Here is a 22,463-nt window from a genome sequence, read left to right as displayed (position 1 = left end):
CCATGCCGAACTTTAGCGTACTTGGAGGATTTATTGTTAACATTAACGTATTGAGATCAATTGGATGAATATGACTTAAACCAGCTTGGTGGGACTCCTGTAATGCCGACTAAATGTTCCAGTCCCTGTAACAGGATGCTAGTAAAACAAGTACGGAGACGAGTCCTTTGTCTGCAGCAGTTAGAAGGTAAATTGTTGATCATATCTAGTAATGGAGTGGTAACCACGGGTACGTAACCTGTTAATAGAGACATATTGATCATATCTAGTAATGGAGTGGTAACCACGGGTACGTAACCTGTTAATAGAGACATATTGATCATATCTAGTAATGGAGTGGTAACCACGGGTAACGCTACTTTAAGTAGCCTTGCTAGGATGGGGTCTAAGAGACCGGTAGATGGCTTAGCTGAAGAGACCTTTGACATTAATTGTTGAAGGTCTATAGGACAGAAGCAGTCTAAGTATATTTCAGGTCTTGTTGTTCTTTCTTGCTACTGTGATTAAAGGTGAACCGTAGAGGGCAAAAGGTGATAAATTTTATCTCTAACGCTAACACCACATGTATTATGTTGACAACACGAACGCATAAATAGGAAACACCAAACGGAGTCGTAATATTTACGCTAACATTAGAAAATGCCCATCTGCGCCGCTTTAGCTGTCTAAACTTGTGAAAAGCCAAACAACATCTCCGTTTGAGCTGTGTGTCCCTTTCTCTCCAATGTTATTATAAACATAATAAAGTCGCCTGGACTTGGTTGAGACCAAAGACTGTTAATATTAAAAGACGAAAAGACATGTAAGGCCAGACCAGTGACAAAGACAAGGTGGACTGCTCTGTTTGCACCCCAACATGACGTCATGCAATGCATTGGTAGGGAAAGGAGAATCATTACAAAACGCTGTAAAATTTACTTTTTGTATTTTGTTTTGTGATATCCAACACCATCAAATACAATGGATAACACTTAAAATGTTCTATTACCAACAAGCCAATTTGTTGCAAAATTAAAATTGCAACATGGGCTTTAATGTTCACTTTCAGACAAACAACAAAATCAAGTGAAATTACACTGCAAGACTAAAACATGTATCTTCTGTTTGACAAATTAAAAGGAAACTACCACCGTCTTTCATCTGGTTCATGGTTTTCTTAGAGCTCTGAAAATGTAATAAAGTATTCACCTTTTTTCAAAAAAGGTTAGTTATTTGGGCTGTTTGAAAGAACGATAGCAGAGTACGAGGAGGAACTTTGTCGTTCAAAAGAGGAGAACGAGCGACAACGGGAACTACTGGACGCTGTGTACGTTATTCGCTGGCACCAGCCGTGCTAAGTGCTCCGGTACGAGAGTCGCTGCAGCCTTGGGTTTCAGTTCAACAGATTCATTGACATTCAAATCCAGCAGGGAATACAGTGCTTGTTGCTTGCCTTATATGCTTATGTGAATGTGTGGCCCCCTGCAAAATAAAGAAATACAGAACATATAAACATAACCTGTACGTAATGAATCCACAGATATACAGACCAAAGAGCAACAAGCATTCAATTGTTGAATGAATGAATTATTGTTACTATTACGTTTCAGCATTGCAATTCCTTAATTATGTTAATTATGTGACTAGTGTATCCCAACATTCCTTTAAGTATGTAAATACCCTACATATCCACACTTCTTATATTTCTTTATTCATATTTCTACTCTGATATTTATACTACTCGTGCAACTGCAACACAGAGTTTCCCTTCGGGGATCAATAAAGTAATTCTGATTCTGATTCTGAATCCAATGTAGTGAAGAATCCAGGTTTCATTGTGTAGTTCTGACTGTTGGCCACTAGATGGCGCTCTAAGACCATACATAGACAGAACAGCAGCGTGCAGGTCCAATAGTCATGAGATGCACTAGAGGCGCGACTGGCTCAGTGGACAGCGCTTCAACAGTTAAATGAGTTAATTATTTATTAATTAACTAATATTCAGCTGGATGTAATTAACAAATGTTCAACACTGCACATACATGCATCCAGGAATCAAAGTATTAACTATTGTTTCTACATGCTATATCTAGCGTTACAGTAGATATGAGCATGCTATCCTGAACTCTAATAAAGAAAAATACTCTTATGTAGACAAACACAAACAAAGATACACCAGCATGGACAAAGATTTACTAGATAAAAACTGAAAACTTGATAACGCACACGGTAACATCATACCACAGGAGCTGCTTGACATTATGTTTTTGTCACTTCTTTTGACGTTTCCAACACTACGTAACATAACTTATTAACTTTAGTTATACAGTTACTTTTATATGGTCAATAGAATTGATGGTCAATAAACCTAATTTATGGGAAATTGTACCATGTCAATTTTCTTTTTAATTACTTAAAATAACAAAATTTCAAATCAATGACAAGTATTGAAAAAAATGTGTCAATAGTGATGAAAGAAGGGACAAAAAAGTAAGAAGAAGTTAAAAACGTCGATGAAAAACTTCAACAAAAGTGTTGATTTTGACGGGAATACAACACGAGGGTCAAGAGGTTTACAGTAAACACAGAGCTTTAATTGTGAAGGGGAAAGCGGAAGTGAATAAAGTGTAGTATGGTTGTGTTGTGGTTGAATCCAGTGAGACGTGCAGGACCGTCTTGGTCCCTCCATCGGACCCCGTGGTTAGAGTCCAACCTGAGTCTGGGCAACATAAGATCTCCATCTGATAACATGGGCCCGGAAGTTGTTGGTCCGACCCGTAATAGCGTCCGTCCCCGGAACTAACGTTAGCTGTTTGTGTGTCCCATCGTGATGAAGACGGCGGAGTAAAACGCGCCAGTGTTTAGTTTCTTAAGAAGAAAGAAAGGTCCCAAACTGCTGGATGTGGTTTTAAAAGCTGAACCAAAGCCACACAGAGCAGGTTAGTTTTCTTTGTTAATGTCGCGGGGAGTCGATGCTAAGCTAAGGTTAGCCGCTAGCAGCTAGCTCCTGCTAACGTGTTGTTGTTGGGTTTCCTGAAACAGGTCGGGGAGAAGAGGAACTTTAACATGAAGTCAGAGAGGAAGCTGGCAGCGGACCAGGGGACAGGTGGGACACACATATATGTACATGCTAGGAGTTGATACATCTAGAAGCTATATGTGTACATGTATATAGAAGCTATGTGTGTACATGTATATAGAAGCTATGCGTGTATATATGTATATAGAAGCTGTGTGTGTTTGTGTGTGGCGCTTTGGCAGTGGAGGATGTGTAGGAACATAGTGTCCCTCTTTCATTCTGCAGTAAAAATCTCCAAAGAATGCTTCTAAATACTGAATATTAAAAAAGTATCACACAAGTCTTAATCACAAAATGCTAAATTTGGTAATAGACGTTATTCTGAACATCCCAGCAGATGATCACATGACCCGTATCAAATGTATAATATTGTAATTCAGAATTGTAGTGTAATATAAGTGTGCATGTGTATGTGTCATCTCACTGTCCTAATATATTGCACATGTAAGGGAGTTAATGTAGGCCAGCAGATGAAGTGCTCCTGTTCCTTTTGGCTTGCTGATTTCTGGTTCTGTGTCATTCATGTTGCCCAGACGTTTTAAATGCATTTTGTTGTCTGCTAAGAGGCCCAAACGCTGTTAAACTTGCCCTGTTAACTGCGGTTTTAGCTCAGTGGAAGCTTGAACACGTAGCTGCAGCTACTCAGTGTTGACTGCACAAATTCAGATCGGGTTTTTTCAATTGGAAATACACTTATATCTATAACAATCAAGATTAACAACAACACAGATATATTTAGTCTACAGTCATTGAAGACAAATAAAATCAACATATCCTTACATTTTAAGAACCGTCTTCTTAAAATTTCTGCTGAATAATTTTCTGGGTTTGATTTTGCCACGTTTAATGGAATTGTGAAATTGTACAAATATTCGCACTGTCTGTGTTTCAGCTTTACCTCAAGATGTTCTGGAAGTGATTGTTGGTGAAGAGGAGCAGCAGGAGTGTAGCTCTAGTGTGGACCAGCAAAAGCCAGAGCCCCCCCCACACATTAAAGAGGAGCTGTGGAACAGTCAGGAGGGAGAGCAGCTTCAAGGGCTGGAGGAGGCTGATATCACCAAGTTCCCATTCACTCCTGTCCCTGTGAAGAGTGAAGATGATGAAGAGGAAGCTCAGTCCTCACAGCTTCATCAGAGACAAACCCAACACATGCAAACAGAAGGTAATTGTGATGTTTTGAAGGAGAGCAGAGAACCTCCGTCAGGTTTGAGAAGTCATGTGACTGTATGTTGATGTGATCACATAGCAAATATTAATGCTTATGGACAATAATCAGTGCAACTCTCTTCTTTTATCTGATCAAGTAGATGTTAACCGAAGAGGCCCCAGAAAAGAGCCTTGGGGAATTCTGCATTTCACATTTGTCTAAATATTGTCTGTCTATAGACACAAAGTAGGCCCTGTTCTTTAAATAAGATTCAAATCAGAAAATTTAAATAAGAATAAGATTAGCCTGAGATGTAATTGTCAGTCGTTACAGCACTCAGGCTGAAAGTTAGAATGCAGAAACATGAAATACCTTTTTTTTTAATGTAAAGAGATTTAAAAAGAGACTCTGTACTGTTGATGCTCTCTCTCTGTATCTGGGTTAACGTCTTTCTATGTATTCCTGTTTCCTGCAGATGTTCAGCGGCCGTTGTTGGTTAAAGAAGAGGTTCCCCCTGAGCAGCAGGAGTGCAGCTCCAGTGTAGACTATAAGGAGCCAGAGGCCCCCCCACACATTAAAAAGGAACAGGAGGGACAGTGGAGCAGTCAGGAGGGAGAGCAGCTTCAAGGGCTGGAGGAGGCTGATATCACCAAGTTCCCACTCACTCCTGTCCCTGTGAAGAGTGAAGATGATGAAGAGGAAGCTCAGTCCTCACAGCTTCATCAGAGACCAACTCAACACATTGAAACAGAAGTTGATGGAGAGGACTGTGGAGGACCAGAACCAGCCAGGAACTCACAACCAGAGACAGAAGACCAGACACGAGACTCTTCAGAGACTGAAGTAAGTGATGGTGATTGGGAGCAGAGAGCTCAGTCAGGTTTAACATCTCTGAAACATGATTCAACATTTAGGAAAACAATTAGTTGCTCTGAGTGTGGGAAAATATTTGGCCGCAAGTCACATCTGAAGCCACATATGAGAATCCACACTGGCGAAAAACCTTTCAGCTGCTCAGTTTGTAAGAAATCTTTTTCACAGAGTGGAGGTTTTCGAAGACACATGACAGTCCACAAAGGAGAGAAAACATTTAGCTGCAGTGTTTGTAACAAAACATTTGGCTGGCGTCTACAGATCAAAAGACATAAATGTCTTGGACGTCAGTCATCGCAACTTCATCAGAGTCAAACTGAGAACAGAGAGGCAGAGCCTGAAACTCAGTCATCTTTAAACTCTCAGAAACACGATTTACGATGTGAGGAATCATTTAGCTGCTCGGAGTGTGGGAGAAGATTTGGCCAAAAGGGAAATCTCAACAGACACATGATGACTCACACAGGAGAAAAACCTTTTGGCTGCTCAGTCTGTAAGGAATCTTTTACACAGAGAGGAGATTTGCAGAGACACATGAGAACTCATACAGGAGAGAAGCCTCTCAGCTGCTCTGAGTGTGGGAGAAGGTTTAAGGACAGGAGAAATCTGATGAGGCACACAAGAACTCACACTGGAGAAAAACCTTTCAGCTGCATGTTTTGTAAGAAGTCTTTCACACAGAGAGGGAATTTACAGACACACATAATCATCCACACCGGAGAGAAGCCCTTCAGCTGCTCAGTCTGTTCAAAATCTTTTGCGCGAATCGGAGACTTACAGAGACACAGGAGAACTCACACCGGCGAGAGGCCGTTCTGCTGCACAGTCTGCAAGAAATCTTTCACACAGAGTGGAGATGTGCAGAGACACATGAGCATCCACAGGAAAGAAGAAGAAGAAGAAGGAGGAGGACGGAAATGAAGATGAACTACACACAGCTTGACCAGCAGGGCTTCTGTCTGGCTGCAACTAACGATTATTGTCATTGTTTATTAGAGGGTAGTTTTGTTGTTTTTCAACCTGGACCCGGTCTTTTCTATGCACATGGGGTTAAAGCACTATTTGGACAGGATTAGGGTTAGCTAGGGACCTCTAGTCATTTGTAATAATTACAGTCGTTTGATCTTAATCCTGTGTCTAAAGTTTGTGAAGTTAAATATCCCCCCGAACATGTCCTGGGATAACATTACACCCGTGTGAATCGACGTGTATATAACGAGGACTGCCTGAGGATAGGGCATGGGCCTCTGGTACCGTCTACCGGGCCGGGCCAAAAAGATAAGGACCCCGACGCAGGTGCGGTCGCCTCCACCCAACTCTCGGGTAGAGATGTGTCAGTAAGTTCAAATAAAAGCAGGCTTCGGTTAACCTGTGCGAATGCGCCACAAGAAACTCAGATGTGGGGGGGGGGGGTAATTTCTAAATTACACGAGGTCCCTATAAAATACTAATCCCATGCAAATAGGGCCTAATGAGATTCTGGCTATCAGCCTTCTCTACCCAGTGCATGAATATTAATGAGCTCAAGCAGCATGACATCAGACTGACCAGCTGTTGTGATTGGTCTGATTTCTCTTATTTCTTTTCAGTGGCTAAAGCTGACACACACACCTCAGAGATTTAAAAATGCAACCTGCACCTTTTAAGAGACTGGCTCAGCTGTGAACTCAGCTGCACTGCCCTCTAATAACCCTACAGGACAAATATTTGGGTTAGTGTCCACTAAAGGTTCCAGACTGGTCTGGCTGCAGACCTCCACTGTGGAAGTCGCTTAACGTTTCTTTTTTTAATGTTGAAAATTTGTAAATCAGGGATCTTCAATGTTTTTTAAGCCAAGGAACCCTGAACTGAAAGAGAGCTGCATCAGGATCCCACTACTACATATGTTGTAAAAGATTAAGCTGCATAATAAACTGGGCCTAGGGTGGTCTAAAGCCTCTTTACATACGTGTTTTTGCATTGTATTACTATTAAAATACCTGAATAAATGTTGGCATGATTTTATGAATCATGGTTCATTGGTAGACATACATGAAGAGCCGTGAATTCTCAGGATGAGCTGGATCTGTGAAAGGCTACCTAGGAATCATATTTGTTAATATTGTGTTGGATTCACATTAACCCATGAGGACAACATGAAGACAACATGAGGACAACATGAAGACAACATGAGGACAACATGAGGACAACATGAAGACAACATGAGGGATAAGAGAGGGGGCAGTGTAAATGAATAAGAAGCAGGATAACACATGGGTAGAAAATGTTTCAATTAGCAAAGAGTGTGTGTGTGCGCGCGTGCTTGCTTTCGACGTGTGTTCTCCTGTGTGTACGTGCGTGATGTGTGTTCCTCTTTCTGTGTGTGTCTGCGCGCGTTAGTGCGTGCGTTTTTAGTGTATAAAAAGTCCCCAAAACGAAGGCGTTGAACCAGTTAAAGACGTCATGACTGTTAACTCTGCCCCCGGCCTATGTCTTCATTAAAGAAATAGAATCTCGGGGCTTTTATTTTGCCAGCGGGCCCCCGGCCGGAAGTGGTGCTGCTGTAGTTTCCGGGTGCTGAGCAGCGGGAGCAGTGAGGAGAGAAGCCGTTAGCTGAATCCAAATCAGGGAATCCCAAACAGCGTTTCTTAGTTAGTTCATCAGAGATGGAGCGACCCCGGAGACAGCTGGAGGAGACCAAGCTGGGGGGGGAAGGTTAGTCTGAGAGGCCGTCACAAGCTAAGCTAACGTTAGCCTGCTAGCTGCTAGCATGCTACTAGCTCCTGGAGCTAACGGGCTATAGCAGGAGTCTGTTTACTTTTTTTATCGACATTATGCAGCCAATCAGAATTGAGTATTCACCCAGATCATGGTATAACAATGGATGAGGAGAGAGACAGAGAGATAGAAAGACAGAGGGTGAGAGAGAGAGACAGAGAGAGAGGGAAGTGCAGCAGTACACAAACGTGCAGAAGGTTACAAATACCTGGCTGTTAAATTTAATGGGACACTGATGCTGAAGCACAGACACACACTCACACAGACAGACGCACAGACACACACACACACACATACACACATACAGACACACACTCACACAGACAGACGCACAGACACACACACATACACACATACAGACACACACTCACACAGACAGACAGACAGACAGACACACGCTGGAGACCAGAATCTTGATTCACCTTTTTCACAATTTCATTTTTAAATAACTTTGATTTTTAAAATTTTTTTTATAACTATGATTGTCATAAGTAGCTTAGTCCATAGTGAGTTGGGTTTGGAACCGGAGGGTTGCTGGTTCAGGTTCCATGGGCAGACCCCCCCCCCCCCCCCCCCCCCCCCCGACATCTCTCATTACATCGACATTAGTGCATGTATATGACCTGGGCATGTGTGTGTAGTTCAGGCCTGTGTGTAATAGCAACAGAGTGTAAATTGGAATTTCCTCCTCTTCCTCTTGACAAATTAAGAATACATTAATATTATTATTATTACATTTTATGAGCCGACTGCATCACAAACGCTACAACTTTCTCCGGTGAGTTTTAAACAGAGACTCTATAATAGGTTGTAAAGTGCTCCCTTCTCTTCATTTAAGCCTCTGTCTTTTCAGGCTCATAAATATCTATGTTTGGTCAATTTGTTTTGTCATATGTGCAATAAACATTACTTTTTGTGAAAAACAAAATCGTGGCAGAGAATCGTTATATCAATTCTAACCTAATAAAAATAAGAGCAAAGTGTTGACATCGCTGTTGAAAAATATGAACACAAGAAAATGAGAGCAGTGTAAATTGCAACAAGTTGTATTGTGTCAACAGTTAACTGCATTTAATATTGTTTCCAATTGTTCCACCAAAACAAGCTCCTTATCATGGCCAGACCTCACTCCACAGCGCTGTGGAGACAGAGCTAGCTATGGGAGACAGAAACATTACTCCATGTCAGTATTGATGGATAAAAACTCCACAGAGATTGTCTAACGTAAATAATTGTGAACAGAAGTTTGTGGGTATTCTTTAACAGACTCTCCATTTGTTTCAGCTTTACCTCCAGACGTTCTGAAAGTGATTGTTGGTGAAGAGGAGCAGCAGGAGCCAGAGGCCCCTCCACATATTAAAGAGGAACAGGAGGAACCGTGGAGCAGTCAGGAGGGAGAGCAGCTTCAAGGGCTGGAGGAGGCTGATATCACCAAGTTCCCATTCACTCCTCTCCCTGTGAAGAGTGAAGATGATGAAGAGGAAGCTCAGTCCTCACAGCTTCATCAAAGACACACTCAACACATGGAAACAGAAGCTGATGGAGAGGAGTGTGGAGGAACAGAACCAGCCGGGAACTCACATCCACTTTTACAACCAGAGACTAAAGACCAGGCTCCGGACTCTTCAGAGACTGAAGTCAGTGATGGTGATTGGGAGGAGAGCGCTCAGTCAGGTTTAAACTCTCTGAAGAATGATGAAGTCCCTGTCGGTGATATTAACTGTACTTCCATTGAGAGATCGTTCAGCTGCTCTGAGTGTGGTCAAAGATTTGGCCGCAAGCCACACCTGAACGCACACATGAGAATTCACACCGGAGAAAAGCCTTTTAGCTGCTCTTTCTGCGGTAAAAGATTTTCTCAAAAGGGGAACTCAATCAGTCACATGAGACTCCACACGGGAGAGAAGCCTTTCAGCTGCTCGGTCTGTAAAAAGACTTTCAGATACAGTGGAGATGTCAGCAGGCACATGAGGATCCACACAGGAAAGAAAAGGCTCCGATGCAACATTAGCGACACGCGATCAGAATCAGCGGGGAACGTGGAACCAGAAAGTAATTCACAGACGGCTGCTGACGATAAACGCTCAGAACGAAAAGCCGAACCGAGCGATGAAGGTTGGGATGAGAGCGCAGAGCCTCAGTCAGGTTCAAACTCCGACGATGCCTCTGAGGAGAAAGAGGCGTTCAGCTGCTCTGAGTGCGGGAGAACATTTTGTCGTAGGGACCATCTGATGAGCCACATGAGAACGCATACAGGAGAGAAACCATTCAGCTGCTCCGTGTGTCAGAAACGTTTCAGCTGCAGCGGAAACATTTTGGCACACATGAGGATTCACACAGGCGAGAAGCCGTTTGAGTGCTCATTTTGCGACAAAAGCTTTAGCCAGAAAGGAACTTTGCAGCTCCACGTGAGAATTCACACGGGAGAGAAACCATTTAGTTGCCCTTTTTGCGATAAAAGATTTGCGCATAAAAGACGCATGGCGCTGCACATGTCGGTCCACACGGAGGAGAAACGGTTCAGCTGCAGCGCTTGCGACAAAAAATTCACGTGGTACACGCAGCTGAAAACCCACAAGTGTGTTGGGGAGTCGTCGCAGCGACAGCGCCAAAACAAAAAGGCTCGCGCTGAGGAGGTTTTCAGCTGCTCTGAGTGTGGGAAAACTTTCAGCCTGAAGGGCAACCTGAAAACGCACATGAGGATTCACACGGGAGAGAAACCGTTCGGCTGCACCGTCTGCGGCAAAGGCTTCAAACAGAACGTGCACCTGACGGAACACATGACCATCCACACCGGGGAGAAACTGTATAAGTGTAACGTTTGTGGAAAAGGATTCAATAAGAAGTCGCTCGTTAAAAACCATTCTTGTGTCTAATCCCTTTTGACAGATTTGCATCACATCCTGACTGTGTGTGTATGTGTGTATGTGTCGGGTTTCTGCAGGGTTTTAAAAAGTCTTACATTACAAAATCTAAAAATAGGCCTTAAAAAGTCTTAAATTCCCTAATTATTGGCAGAGAATGTCTAATAAGGGTTCTTCCGAATTGGTAAAATGGGGGTTAACATCCTTAATAGGGAGCGAACAGGCTCTCCATCGACGGGTTCTGGTATTGTGTTCTAGGTCTTAATTTTTATGTGTCCATGTTAGGCCGCCTACACATGATAAAACCGCTTTGTGCCGGCCTTTCCATTGATTTCCTCTGGGGAGGGCGGTGCAACCCAACTATGCATTGCACTACCACTGGTGTCGCGCACCACTCTCATATGCCGCTTTGCGCTAGTTACCGCTGACCTTTCGAAAGTGCAACCAATGAGATAACAGCATGTTGTTAACTAGCAACAGGAAATTGCTTCCTTGCCACCCTTGATGACGAAAGAGCATATCGCTACCTATAATGCTCTGAAATGTTCCAGCACTTTAAGAATGTTTTTGTTAATTTTATTCTATGTCGCTGTCGCTATATTATGAACAGCAACATATACTGCAGCCAATCAGCTTTTGTGCTATTGGTCTCTTATCGTACAACAGACATAAAACAAATTTTTATTTGTTTAAATGTCATTCATCAAGGTCTTACAAAGTCTCCAATTGATTTCAGTGTTATTTATATTATCAAATCATTACAAGAGTTACCTCAGGGCACATTACAAGACCACACTACAATGTACAAAGACCCAACAATTCTATATAAGCTTTCGAAGAGGAAAGTTTTAACTTAACTCTTAAATGTGGTGACGGTGTCTCCCTCCCGAACCCAGACTGGGATCTGGTCCCACAGGAGAGGAGCCTGATAACTGAAGGGTCTGGTCCCCGGACCCAGACCGGGAGCCGGTTCCCACAGGAGAGGAGCCTGATAGCTGAAGGCACTGGGTCCCATTCTACTTTTAGTCACTGAATTCTGGGAGCGTAGTGCTTTGGTGGGGGGATCAATACGTTGCAAAACAGTATAGAATTAAGGTACTTAACCTTCCCCGTTGACCCGGGGAAACCTGCGGAAACCTTGACATCTTGAGTTCCTGTAGTCATACAAAAGAGATAACAAGTGAGGAGTGTCTATTCCACTGTGTGGGGACAAGTTTGTCTGCAGCTGTGCAACGATTAGTCAACTGATCAGTCAATCGATTAAAAAACTGAATGCAACTACTTTGATAATTGATTTATTAATCGCAAAAATAACTGAAAGATTGCTCAAATAGAGAGGCTTCCTTTGCTCGATGGGGTTTTTAGCCCCAACGTTGGATTTGTTTGGCGGTTGAGTTCAGATATCAACAATCTTTGCACAGCATCGCGTCCTTACCTTAAAGCTGAATATCTTTGGCGTTTTGGACAGAACGAGACATTTAACCTTCATGTTGTTTTCAGGTCAAATTTGTCATTTTTTTAAATATCTGAAATAAAGGAAGTCAAAGTATTGGTTAAAAATGTTGGAAAAAGCGGCAAAATATGTGGAAAAAAATCAAAAATACAAAAAACTTCATAAAAAAAACTTTGTAAAAGCAACAAAAACGTTGAGAGAAGCGGAAAGTGTTTTTCATGGTCATGGGGAAAACAACACGAGGGTTAAAGACATCAGCTGAGATTTAGAGAAACTGGAACATTTTTTGCTATTTTCTGACTTTATATGAACCGAACGACGAATTGATTAATTGAGAAGATAATCAGAAGTTGCAGCCCTACAGTGTGGAAGCTGAAAAAGCTGAATACATATTTTAACTTGTAGCGCTGAAACATTTTACTTTGAAAACCATCTGAACATTTGTGTAACTAATAAGTGAAGCGTTTAAGGAAAAGGATTTAAGAAGTCACTCAGCAAACAAACATCCGTGTGTTTAAGGCTTTCTGATATTGATCACATCCTAAATTCACAAGTTCATATTTACAGAGATAACAATTGATAAGTGTTTTGCAATTAGTCAACTAACCAGTCAATCAATGAAAAAAATAATCTATTTGATGATTTAATTACTAGTTTGACAACCGATTAATCCTTAAAGTAACTTTTCATGCTCAAATAACTGACTAATTCTGTTTTTCAATCTCTCAAATATGGAGGTTTTCTGCTCTTTTCTGTTTTATATCATATTTAACTGAAAATCTTTGGGTTTTTGGACAAAAAAAAGACAAATAAAGACACCAAGGCTGCAGCTAACTATTATGTTCCCAGTAGATAAATGTGTGGATTATTTCCTGGATGAATGGATTAGTAGTTTGGTCTCTAAGGTCTCTAAAATGTGGATCAGTGTTTTCTAAAGTCTTGTTTTTCCACAACTCAAAGAGAGAAAAAACTAGAACATCTTCACATTAAATAAGCCGACATCACACAAATTAATTTCGTAATTGACAACTAAAAGTAAAAAAACTTCTTAACCCTTTAAGGTATCCGGGTCAAATTGACCCATTTCAAATTTTTACAAGAAGAAAAATGTTACATTACAAAGTTCCTTTTTTTCTAGCTGAAATCAGCGTCCTTTCCTTATTTCTTGTGATAAACATGTATTCCTGACTTAGAACATTAATCTGGATATGACACTATTGTTTCCATAGTGGATTTTAACATGAATTATAACCTTGACAAAAAAACAAACCCCACTTCCATGTTTAATAGTGTGCTAGTAGAGACTGATGCATTCCCTGAACATAGATGTTATCTCAGCTGTTGGAAATCGAGATAAAGACTATATTTGTTGATAGATTATAAATTAACATTGTATTTCAGAATTGTTTTTAAAACCCCAAATAAGTCCTGAGGGACATGAGAGGGTCCCAAAGTGAAGACAACACAAGGGTTAAATGTGAATATTCTCTATTTTCTTCACTCCTGACTCCTGAAACTATAAACAAGTGTAAATGTAAATGGACTTTATTTATTTGACTTATATTTAAGTCATTTAACATAGTCCAGGACCCTTTCACATAAGTTCATACACTGTGGCCGAGGCTCATCAGACTCTGATGGCAGGTATGGGTTCAGTGTCTTGCCCAAGGACACTGAACCCGAACTGCAGGGCCAGGGATTGAACCTCTAACCTCCTAAAACTGCTTTACCACCTGAGCCAAATCTGCCTGATCTATATCATGACGTTCCACTTCCGGGATTACTCCGGTTCTGCAGGAAATTCCACCGGATGCATTTTTTGCTAATGTGTTCTTCCTTTGTGTTGGACTTTTAACCTCTGGTGGATTCATGAGGACTATGGACTAGGTTAAGTCCAGACCGCTAGCTAGACTTTCTGTCCAGTCGGAGTTTTCTCTCGCAAAACTATTTAGCGGAGGCGCCTAGCGCAGTCCAAGACGATTGTGATTGGTTTAAAGAAATGCTGATAAACCAGGAATGGTGTGTGGACTAGACGTTAGACTTTCCTTCTTATATCAATGTTTCTGCTGTTATCACTGCCGTCTGCTGCATATTTCTCTAAATTCAGATAATTACTTTAAACATTAATAACCAAGAATCACGATAACAAAGATCTAAATATAACCTTTCTGGATGTAATTAATTACATTTTATTTTGAAAACCATCTGAACTTTTGTGGCCTGATTTCCGTTCTGTCAATAATGTAAAACGTTTATAGACCCAGGACAAGTCCAGCTGAGAGGAGGCCTCGGGGAAGACCCAGGACTAGTCCAGCTGAGAGGAGGCCTCGGGAAGACCCAGGACTAGTCCAGCTGAGAGGAGGCCTCGGGGAAGACCCGGGACTAGTCCAGCTGAGAGGAGGCCTCGGGGAAGACCCAGGACTACGTGGAGAGATTATATCTCTAACCTGGCCTGGGAACGCCTCGGGATCCCCCAGTTGGAGCTGGTTGATCTGGCTCGGGAAAGAGAAGTTTGGGGTCCCCTGCTGGAGCTGCTGCCCCCGAGACCCAACCCCAGACTAATATGGATGGATTAACAGTGATGAGGTGATTTGTCTGAAAAATAGCTAAAGAAAAGATTTACAGTCATATAGTAGCTTTTCCTTCATTTCCCAAGGTGCATTGGTGTTAACAGTAAACACCTGTAGCCTGTAACATTTGCAGATAGTGCTGTGATAGTATTATCTTCTCCCAGAATGCATTGCTGTTTACAGTACGTTGCTGTTTACGTACATTAAACCAGCAACGTATTGGAAGATTTAATCTTTATCAATGGACACGGACTTCAAAAGAGACTTTTACAGTTCCTGACAGTATTTGGTTTGTGGACATACAAGGTTTCAGCGATGTGCAATTTACTCTATTTTTTTGTTTTTTGTATTTTGATTTATTGTAAACAGTCAGCACAGACAACCAGGGGATCAAAGTCAGAAATACTTTATTGATCCCGAAGGGAAACTCTGTGTAGCAGTTGCACAAATACTATAAATATCAAATAGAAATAAAGAAATATAAAAGAGTGTGGATATGTACGGTATGTCCCGGTTAAGGAGTTGTAATGGTGAACAGTAATAATAATAATAATATTAATAATAATAATAATAATAGTAGCAGCATTGTATTGAACACATTTTAAGCCGGTGTTATTGAACAAAACAGATATTATTGTCCAGATAATGATAAAGTAATAAGTAGTAGTGAAATAATGAAGTATCTGACCGGACCAAAATATGAGATAAAATAAAATGAGGGGGGGGGATCCTTTCTTGTCCATCTCCTCAGTTTATCTCTCTATAGCCTGACGTTGGGGGTGTGGTTCTGTGTTTGGCCACTGGGGGGGGCTCTGCCACAGGGAATGTCTGCACACCTGTACAGATACACGGCCAGGTGAGAGAAACCGTCTAATGTCTTCTAATCTTTCTATCTAATCACTTTATTATTGCATGTCTTAGGCGTCGGTTTCCATGGTGGCGGTCAGATTTTATCATGAGGCATTTTGTACCCACCGGTTATTTTTAAAACCCTCGAGCTCAATTTAGTTAAAAAAACAAACTGATGACAAAATATCAACAAACCCATAAAACCTCTCTCTCCCCACGGAGAGAGAGCATATCCCGCATATCATTTAATTAATTTATAATTTATATTCTTTATTAACACAGGCCTGAAATACACACACATGCTCATGTCCTTCGAGTATTTATTAATGCAGAGATGTGTGTGTGGGGGGGGGGGGGGGCTGCCAGTACTGTATTATTGAATGTCTTATATACATAGACGGTGGTTTCAGTGGGGATTGGCAGATGTAGATTGGGTGGATGCATATTGTTGCGAATGGAGAGCAGTCGGCTCATATTTGGCTTTTTAGGACTTTGGCGTAACTGTAGTGCAGAAGTTATGTTGTGTTTGGAAATGGTCAACTGTACTGTGAATTAAAATCAAATAATTAGCAAAAGGCCTGGCCACACATTCAGCCTCTGGTAGGCCACGGCCGTTTCTCTTTGTCTCCTCTCTGAGTCTGACGTCACGTGGTCTGCATGGACACATGGTCTACATGGACACGTGGTCTGCATGGACACATGGTCTACATGGACACATGGTCTACATGGACACATGGAGCAGAAGATAGTGGCTCATGTGTCTGTTGATTTCTGAAAACTTAAAGCTTTCTTCTTCTTTACAAAAACGTGTCGGACATCACATGTTTACAGGTTTCTTCATTAACATTAGTGAGCTCCAGGACGGCGTCTTTCAAATCAGGACCTGCATTAAACAGAATGTGTCTCTGTCCCCAAACCAAGCTGACGCTTATATAGCTGTCTTACATTTTGGGCCTCATAAAACCCCAAAAATGTTGACACAAAGTTCCTTAGCCATCAATGAAATATGCAACAAAAGAAATCGCCCAAAAAAGATGGGAAATGCAACAAAAGCTTCCAAAAAAAGCTACAAAAACATTTGAAAAAGCGTCAAATGGTGCCGACAGTTAAGTTTAGAGACCAAAACAACTCAGTTGTAACACTAAGTTAAGGGAAAAGATGGCGGTTTGCTCTCTCTCTCTGTCTCTGTCTGTCGTTTTTCTTCTTGCATATCTTGTTTTTGTGCATGATCTAAAAACATCCCAGGAGAAGGAAACCACGCGAGAAGCAGAAGCTAACCGTAAATATCAGTTGGATTGTCTTTAATGTTTAAAGCAGTGAACACAGCCATTACACATCGTTACACAGCTGTTACACATCGTTACACAGCTGTTACACATCGTTACACAGCTGTGAATATGAGATATTATATATGGTAACATGTTCCTGTGATGAGGCTGCAGAGAGCTGGGATCAGGCCTCTTGAGGTCTGGGATGTTAGAACAGACTACTGGAGGAACGTTACATGCTCTCCAGATTCTGCAGTGTGTCTCTGTGTGCGCACATGCTTGTCTCTGTGTGCGTGTGTGTCTCTCTGTGCGTGTGTGTCTCTCTGTGCGTGTGTGTGCGTAACTGATTAGTGTCTTTCTTCTTTGTTTGGTACCCCTGAAACACAAAGCTGCGTTTACACACTCAGATCTGTTACTGCAGTAAAAGTACAAATATTACAGTGTAATATAGTACAAATACTCTGTTACAGTAGAGGTCCTGCCTTCTATTCTTATGGAAGATAAACCAGAATCTAGACATAAAAAGCAGATTTTACCTGTAGATTCTGTTTAAAAAGCCAACAGCCGAGGGACCAAGACGATCTCAGATATCTAATTCATTTCATTATCGATTCATCTGCCCATTATTTTTCAATTATTTGATTGTTTGCTCTATAAAATATCATAAAATGGAGAAACATTTCCATTCCCAGGTCCTCAAAGTCCAAGCTGATGTCTTTAAATGTCTTGTAAGTCCAAAACTGAAAGATGTTAAGATATGATATAAAACAAGAGACACGCAGGAGAACCTCCATATTTGAGAAGCTAAAAACAACATTTTCTGACATTAATTTTAAAAACCAGAGAATGTATTTCTGCAGAAATGGCGGTGTGAGCGCTGAAAGGTTGACGCTACGCCGTTGGGGATGGTGATGATCTGTCGGATGAGTCGACTGATTGAATGGTTGCAGTTTGGGAGCCGTCAGCCTCGGGCATCAGTCCCATGGAAAACTGCCGCGGCGTCCGCAGCACCTCATTGACGCTGTCGATCAGCATCTTCTCCTCTCTCGCCGCCATGGGTTGGAACCTCTGGTGCAGGGTGTGCAGGAGAAACGCCTTCAGGTTCCTCGGGAGTGCCCACTTCCCTCTGGACCCGTCCCAGTTTGTTGTGACGCACCACGCCCGGTATTTCTCCTCCGGGGTGATGAACCGGAACAGCGAGCAGCCGTAGCGATCCGCCCGGCCCTGGCTCATCCAGAGGAGCTTCAGGTGTTCCTCCGGCGTCACGTCGCGGATCTCTATGTCCGGGTGCTGCCAGGGACGCTGGTAAAAATGCTCTCCGTCGGAGGAACAGGAAGCTGAAGCCGACACAGTGGATGCGAGTCTGGGGTTTAATGGCTCCATCGCCGGCATCTTCAGAGAGATTAAACCTGACGGAGGTTCTCCGCTCTTCTTCAGAACATCACAGGTACCTTCTGTTTCCATGTGTTGAGTTTGTCTCGGTTTAAGCTGTGAGGACTGAGCTTCCTCTTCATCATCGTCACTCTTCACAGGGACAGGAGTGAATGGGAACTTGGTGATATCAGCCTCCTCCAGCCCTTGAAGCTGCTCTCTCTCCTGACTGATATACAGTTCCTCCTGTTCCTCTTTAATGTGTCGCCTCAGACTTCTTGCTTCTGTAAAATGTCCCTCTCCCATTTGACTCCTACGGTCGATCTGCACGGGAGTGTTGTTTAATGTTTCATCGCTTTGAGTGACTTCGTCATGTTTCAGAGAGTTTAAACCTGACAAACACACACTTCTCTCTTTCAAAAAATTACTGTCCTCAGTCTCAGGTTCAGCAGAGTTTCCAATCTGTTCTTCAGTCTCTTGTTGTAAAAGTAGATGTGAGTTCCTGGCTGGTTCTGGTCCTCTACAGTCCTCTTCATCAGCTTCTGTTTCCATGTGTTGAGTTCCTCTGCTGGCTGGAGGCTCTGCCTCTCTGTCCTCCTCCGTTTGAGTTTGCTGTGAGCACGGACGACCAACACATTTGTGGGTTTTGACCTGACTCAGCCAGGCGAACGTCTTGTCACAAACACTGCAGCTGAATCGCTTCTCCCCCGTGTGGACTCTCATGTGGTGCGTCAGGTTCCCTGCCTGGGTGAAACCTTTGCCACAAAACGAGCAGCTGAACGGCTTCTCCCCCGTGTGCGTTCTCATGTGTACCTTAAGATGTGCCTCGCTCAAGATCCTCAGGTTACAAACCGAGCAGACGCAGGGCTTGTCTCCCGTGTGGACCCTCATGTGCTGCGTCAGTTGCACCTTCTGTCCGAAGCTTTTGTCGCACACCGAGCAGCTGAAAGGCTTTTCTCCCGTGTGATTCCTCATGTGTCTTTTCAGATTCCCGCTCCCAATGAAAGCTTTACCGCACACCGAGCAGCTGAACGGTCTCTCGCCCGTGTGCGTCCTCATGTGCGTCTTCAGGTGTTCTTTGCTCAAAACTCCCTGATCGCAAACCGAGCAGCTGAAAGGCTTCTCTCCCGTGTGGATCATCACGTGTCTCTGTAAATGCTGCCTGCGTGCAAACGCTTTCTGGCACACCGAACAGCTGAAAGGCTTTTCACCTGTGTGAGTTCTCATGTGCTCCGTCAGCTGCACCTTCTGTATAAAGATTTTACCACAAACCGTGCAGCTGAAAGGCTTCTCTCCCGTGTGAGACTTCATGTGTCTCTTCAGATGTTGCTTTGTTCCAAATTTTTTCCCACACTCAAAACAGCTAAACGACTCTTTGTCATCACTGACGTGAACCTCCTCACGGTCCAGGGAGTTTAAACCTGACCGACTTTCGCTGGCGTCCTTCCAAACATCGCTATCAACACTATTGTCGGTCTCTGGTTGTAAAAGTGGATTTGAGTTCCAGGCTGGTCCTGGTCTTCCGCAGTCCTCTCCATCAGCGTCTGTTTCCATGTGTTCGGTTTGTCTCTGAAGCCCTGTTCAAGTGAGATAAAAGAATACTGTTTTATTATTGGGTGAGCGGCAGCTGCGTAGCAGCTTTCACCGTAACGTGATGAAAGTTACAACAACTAGTTGACATTTTCTGTGCTAGATCCTTCAGGAACTGTTTAGTCGTGTTTTTAAATCTGCTTCTCTTGAACTTTAATCCTCTTCAGTTTTGCAGATTGTTTGTTTTCTGCCTAAAAACCGATTAACCCTGCTTTTGTCCTCGGGTCAAGATTGGACCCTTTTTTGAAGTTTTCTACATCAGAAATTTGGGTTTCTTTCAACCAAATTGCCCAAAAATAACACAAAAGGTTCTTACTCTTTGCAGGATAAAACTGAGGATCAGTTTACTGATTAATTTTATTGAATTTTGGGTGTTTTATTGAATTTTGTAGCATTTGAAAAAAAAAAAACATTAAAACAGTATCCTGACTAAACTTTGACAGTTCGTCATTACCAACTAAAATCGTAACTATATGTCAAAATAATTCATAATTTCAGTTTTTTTTTTAAAGGTACAATTTCATAAAAATTTGTATTACTGATTATGAATTCTAAAAATTTGTGTAAATAATGTAATAACAAATATTAGTGGTGAATCTGGTGGTAGTTATAAAAAGTGCACTTTTTTTTTTTTTACACTGGAGGACAACACACAGGTTAAATAAGGGCATCCACATTGTTCTTACCTTCCTCTTCCTCTTCATCATCTTCACTCTTCACAAGGACAGCAGTGAATGGGAACTTGGTGATATCAGCCTCCTCCAGCCCTTGAAGCCGCTCTCCCTCCTGACCGCTCCACAGTTCCTCCTGCTCCTCTTTAATGTGTGGGGGGGAATCTGGCTCCTGCTGGTCCACCCTGGAGCTACACTCCTGCTGCTCAGGGGGAACCTCTTCTTTAACCACCAACAGCTGCTCAACATCTGTAGGAAACAGAGAAAACACACATTGAGAGATGCTGCTGACAAAAGTCATCGTCCACTAAAACCTCTCTTCTGCAGAACCCCGTTCCGCCGAAATCCTGCCAAATGTCCCTCATTTGGCCCAGATGTCCTGACCTTCGTCTTCCTTTGTGTTGGTGTTCTACCCTCCGGAGGATTTCTGAGGACTATGGTTACCTGGTCCTCAGGTCTCTGCAGGGTAAATCCAGACAGTCTGTACACATTAATAACATTACATAATAGTGTTCAACTTTATTTTGTCAATTGTAGATTGAGATGGTTAATGTAGGGGCGGCTGTGGCTCAGTGGTAGAGCGGTTGCCTGCCAATGGGAAGGTTGGTGGTTCGATCCCCGCCCCTGCAGTCATTGTCGAAGTGTCCTTGGGCAAGACACTGAACCCCGAGTTGCGCATCGGAGTGTGAATGTGTGTGACTGTGTATCTGATGAGCAGGTGGCACCTTGTACGGCAGCCCCGGCCACAGTGTATGAATGTGTGTGAATGGTGAATGTTCCCTGTAGATGTAAAAGCGCTTTGAGCAGTTGTTAAGACTGGAAAAGATATATATATATATATATATATATATATATACACACATTTACATTTAAACAATAGTCTGGGTTAGAAAATGTTCCAATGAACCACACGCTACACACACACACACATAATATAGACAACACAAACACACACACAGCTAACATTTACATACAATGGTCTGGGTTAGAAACTGATATAAAGCTATAGACACACACACAGAGAAACAACACATGCTGACACACACAGACATACAGACAACATAAACATACAAACACACAATAGTCTGGGTTAGAAACTGTTACTGTTAGAAACATACCCCAGGCTAAAAACACACGCACACAATACAGACAACATGAAGACACATAGACAAACACAAACAAAATCAATCCCATCTTAGTTTGTTACATTTTACTTTTTTTAGCACACACTTTCACACATACACACTTACACGCACACACAAACCTGCTTTTCTCCGCGGCATCATGTCCGACTTTTAAAACCACATCCGGCCGTCTGCTTCTGGCGATCTCTTTTAAATATCCTTTAATATCTATAAATATCTTTTTTATATCCGGGTATCTCTGTCTGAAAACGTCCACTCAGCTGTCCCCGAGCCGTGGTTTGGACATCTGGACACGTCCCACCATCAATAAGGCTGTTATTGATGACGCTCAGCAGCCATGCTAAGCTAACTGTGCTCCTGCAGAAACAACCGGGGGGGGGGGGTCTGTCCACCGTCTCTCGTTGTCCTATTTCCCGTTTATATTAAGACACTTGGACAGTTTCCTGTCCTGCGTCTTCCCAGAAGTCCTTTTATCATCGCTGCAGACGCTCAGACGTCGAGGCGAGCCTTCGCATTGTCTCCATCATCACAACAATTAGTCGCAAAAATCCTTATTTTCCCCGAAACCAATAATCCCGACGAATAGCCACGCACTTCCGGAGTGTAACTAACGCGTTGGCCCAAGTTATAAAGTCGTAGTTAGAAAAATAAACCGTAAATAGCCCGAAGGGCTACGTTACCACGGATTTAACGTTACACGTCGAAAGTCTTTGGATACGCATGTTACGTAGAGAACGTAAACAACGTAACATATTGGGAGGAGAGAAGAGAAATCACCGTCACCAAACCCACCAGACTCCATGTAAATAATCACTACTTTTAGTGTGTATAGAGCAGCATATCTCCA

At 42.5% G+C, this 22,463-nt stretch overlaps 3 protein-coding genes and 3 long non-coding RNA genes across 6 annotated transcripts in view; 3 read left to right on the top strand and 3 right to left on the bottom strand.

Annotated features, from left to right (window-relative positions):
* The window catches only part of LOC117956512, a 32,529-nt gene extending 16,766 nt beyond the window's left edge, over positions 1–15,763 (bottom strand). The window contains exons 1-3 of the long non-coding RNA XR_004659297.1: positions 15,752–15,763; positions 6,465–6,470; positions 2,784–2,788 (exon numbers count right to left, since the gene is read on the bottom strand). This is a non-coding gene — a long non-coding RNA (uncharacterized LOC117956512). The remainder of the gene's footprint in view (positions 1–2,783; positions 2,789–6,464; positions 6,471–15,751) is intronic.
* Positions 1–22,463, top strand: part of LOC117956468 (gastrula zinc finger protein XlCGF57.1-like) — a 95,566-nt gene that overhangs the window by 45,356 nt on the left and 27,747 nt on the right. The gene's annotated exons all lie outside the window — the stretch shown is intronic.
* Positions 1–22,463, top strand: part of LOC117956458 (zinc finger protein Xfin-like) — a 59,860-nt gene that overhangs the window by 21,811 nt on the left and 15,586 nt on the right. Inside the window, exons 4-5 of the mRNA XM_034891532.1 lie at positions 5,287–5,734; positions 7,611–7,612. Of these exons, the coding sequence (XP_034747423.1) occupies positions 5,287–5,734; positions 7,611–7,612 (450 nt within the window). The remainder of the gene's footprint in view (positions 1–5,286; positions 5,735–7,610; positions 7,613–22,463) is intronic.
* LOC117956498 lies at positions 2,707–4,053 on the top strand. The gene is made up of 3 exons (XR_004659281.1): positions 2,707–2,918; positions 3,022–3,085; positions 3,951–4,053. It is a non-coding gene; the product is annotated as an uncharacterized LOC117956498 (long non-coding RNA).
* On the bottom strand, positions 17,437–19,833 carry LOC117956467 (zinc finger protein 484-like). Its single transcript, XM_034891547.1, has one exon. It carries the CDS (start codon positions 19,762–19,764, stop codon positions 17,731–17,733), a length of 2,034 nt encoding a protein of 677 aa, XP_034747438.1. The 5' UTR covers positions 19,765–19,833; the 3' UTR covers positions 17,437–17,730.
* The window catches only part of LOC117956511, a 14,406-nt gene continuing 12,551 nt past the window's right edge, over positions 20,609–22,463 (bottom strand). The window contains exon 3 of the long non-coding RNA XR_004659296.1: positions 20,609–20,720. This is a non-coding gene — a long non-coding RNA (uncharacterized LOC117956511). The remainder of the gene's footprint in view (positions 20,721–22,463) is intronic.

This window comes from Etheostoma cragini, chromosome 14 (genome assembly GCF_013103735.1).
Source record: "Etheostoma cragini isolate CJK2018 chromosome 14, CSU_Ecrag_1.0, whole genome shotgun sequence".
Classification (NCBI taxonomy): domain Eukaryota; kingdom Metazoa; phylum Chordata; class Actinopteri; order Perciformes; family Percidae; genus Etheostoma; species Etheostoma cragini.
The sequence above is the reverse complement of the archived record's forward strand: the minus strand, read 5'-3'. Positions and strand labels throughout refer to the sequence as shown.

Coding starts and splice junctions, on each gene's coding strand:
- LOC117956467 (XM_034891547.1), bottom strand. CDS start 19,764: ATGGAAACAGACGCTGATGGAGAGGACTGCGGAAGACCAGGACCAGCC.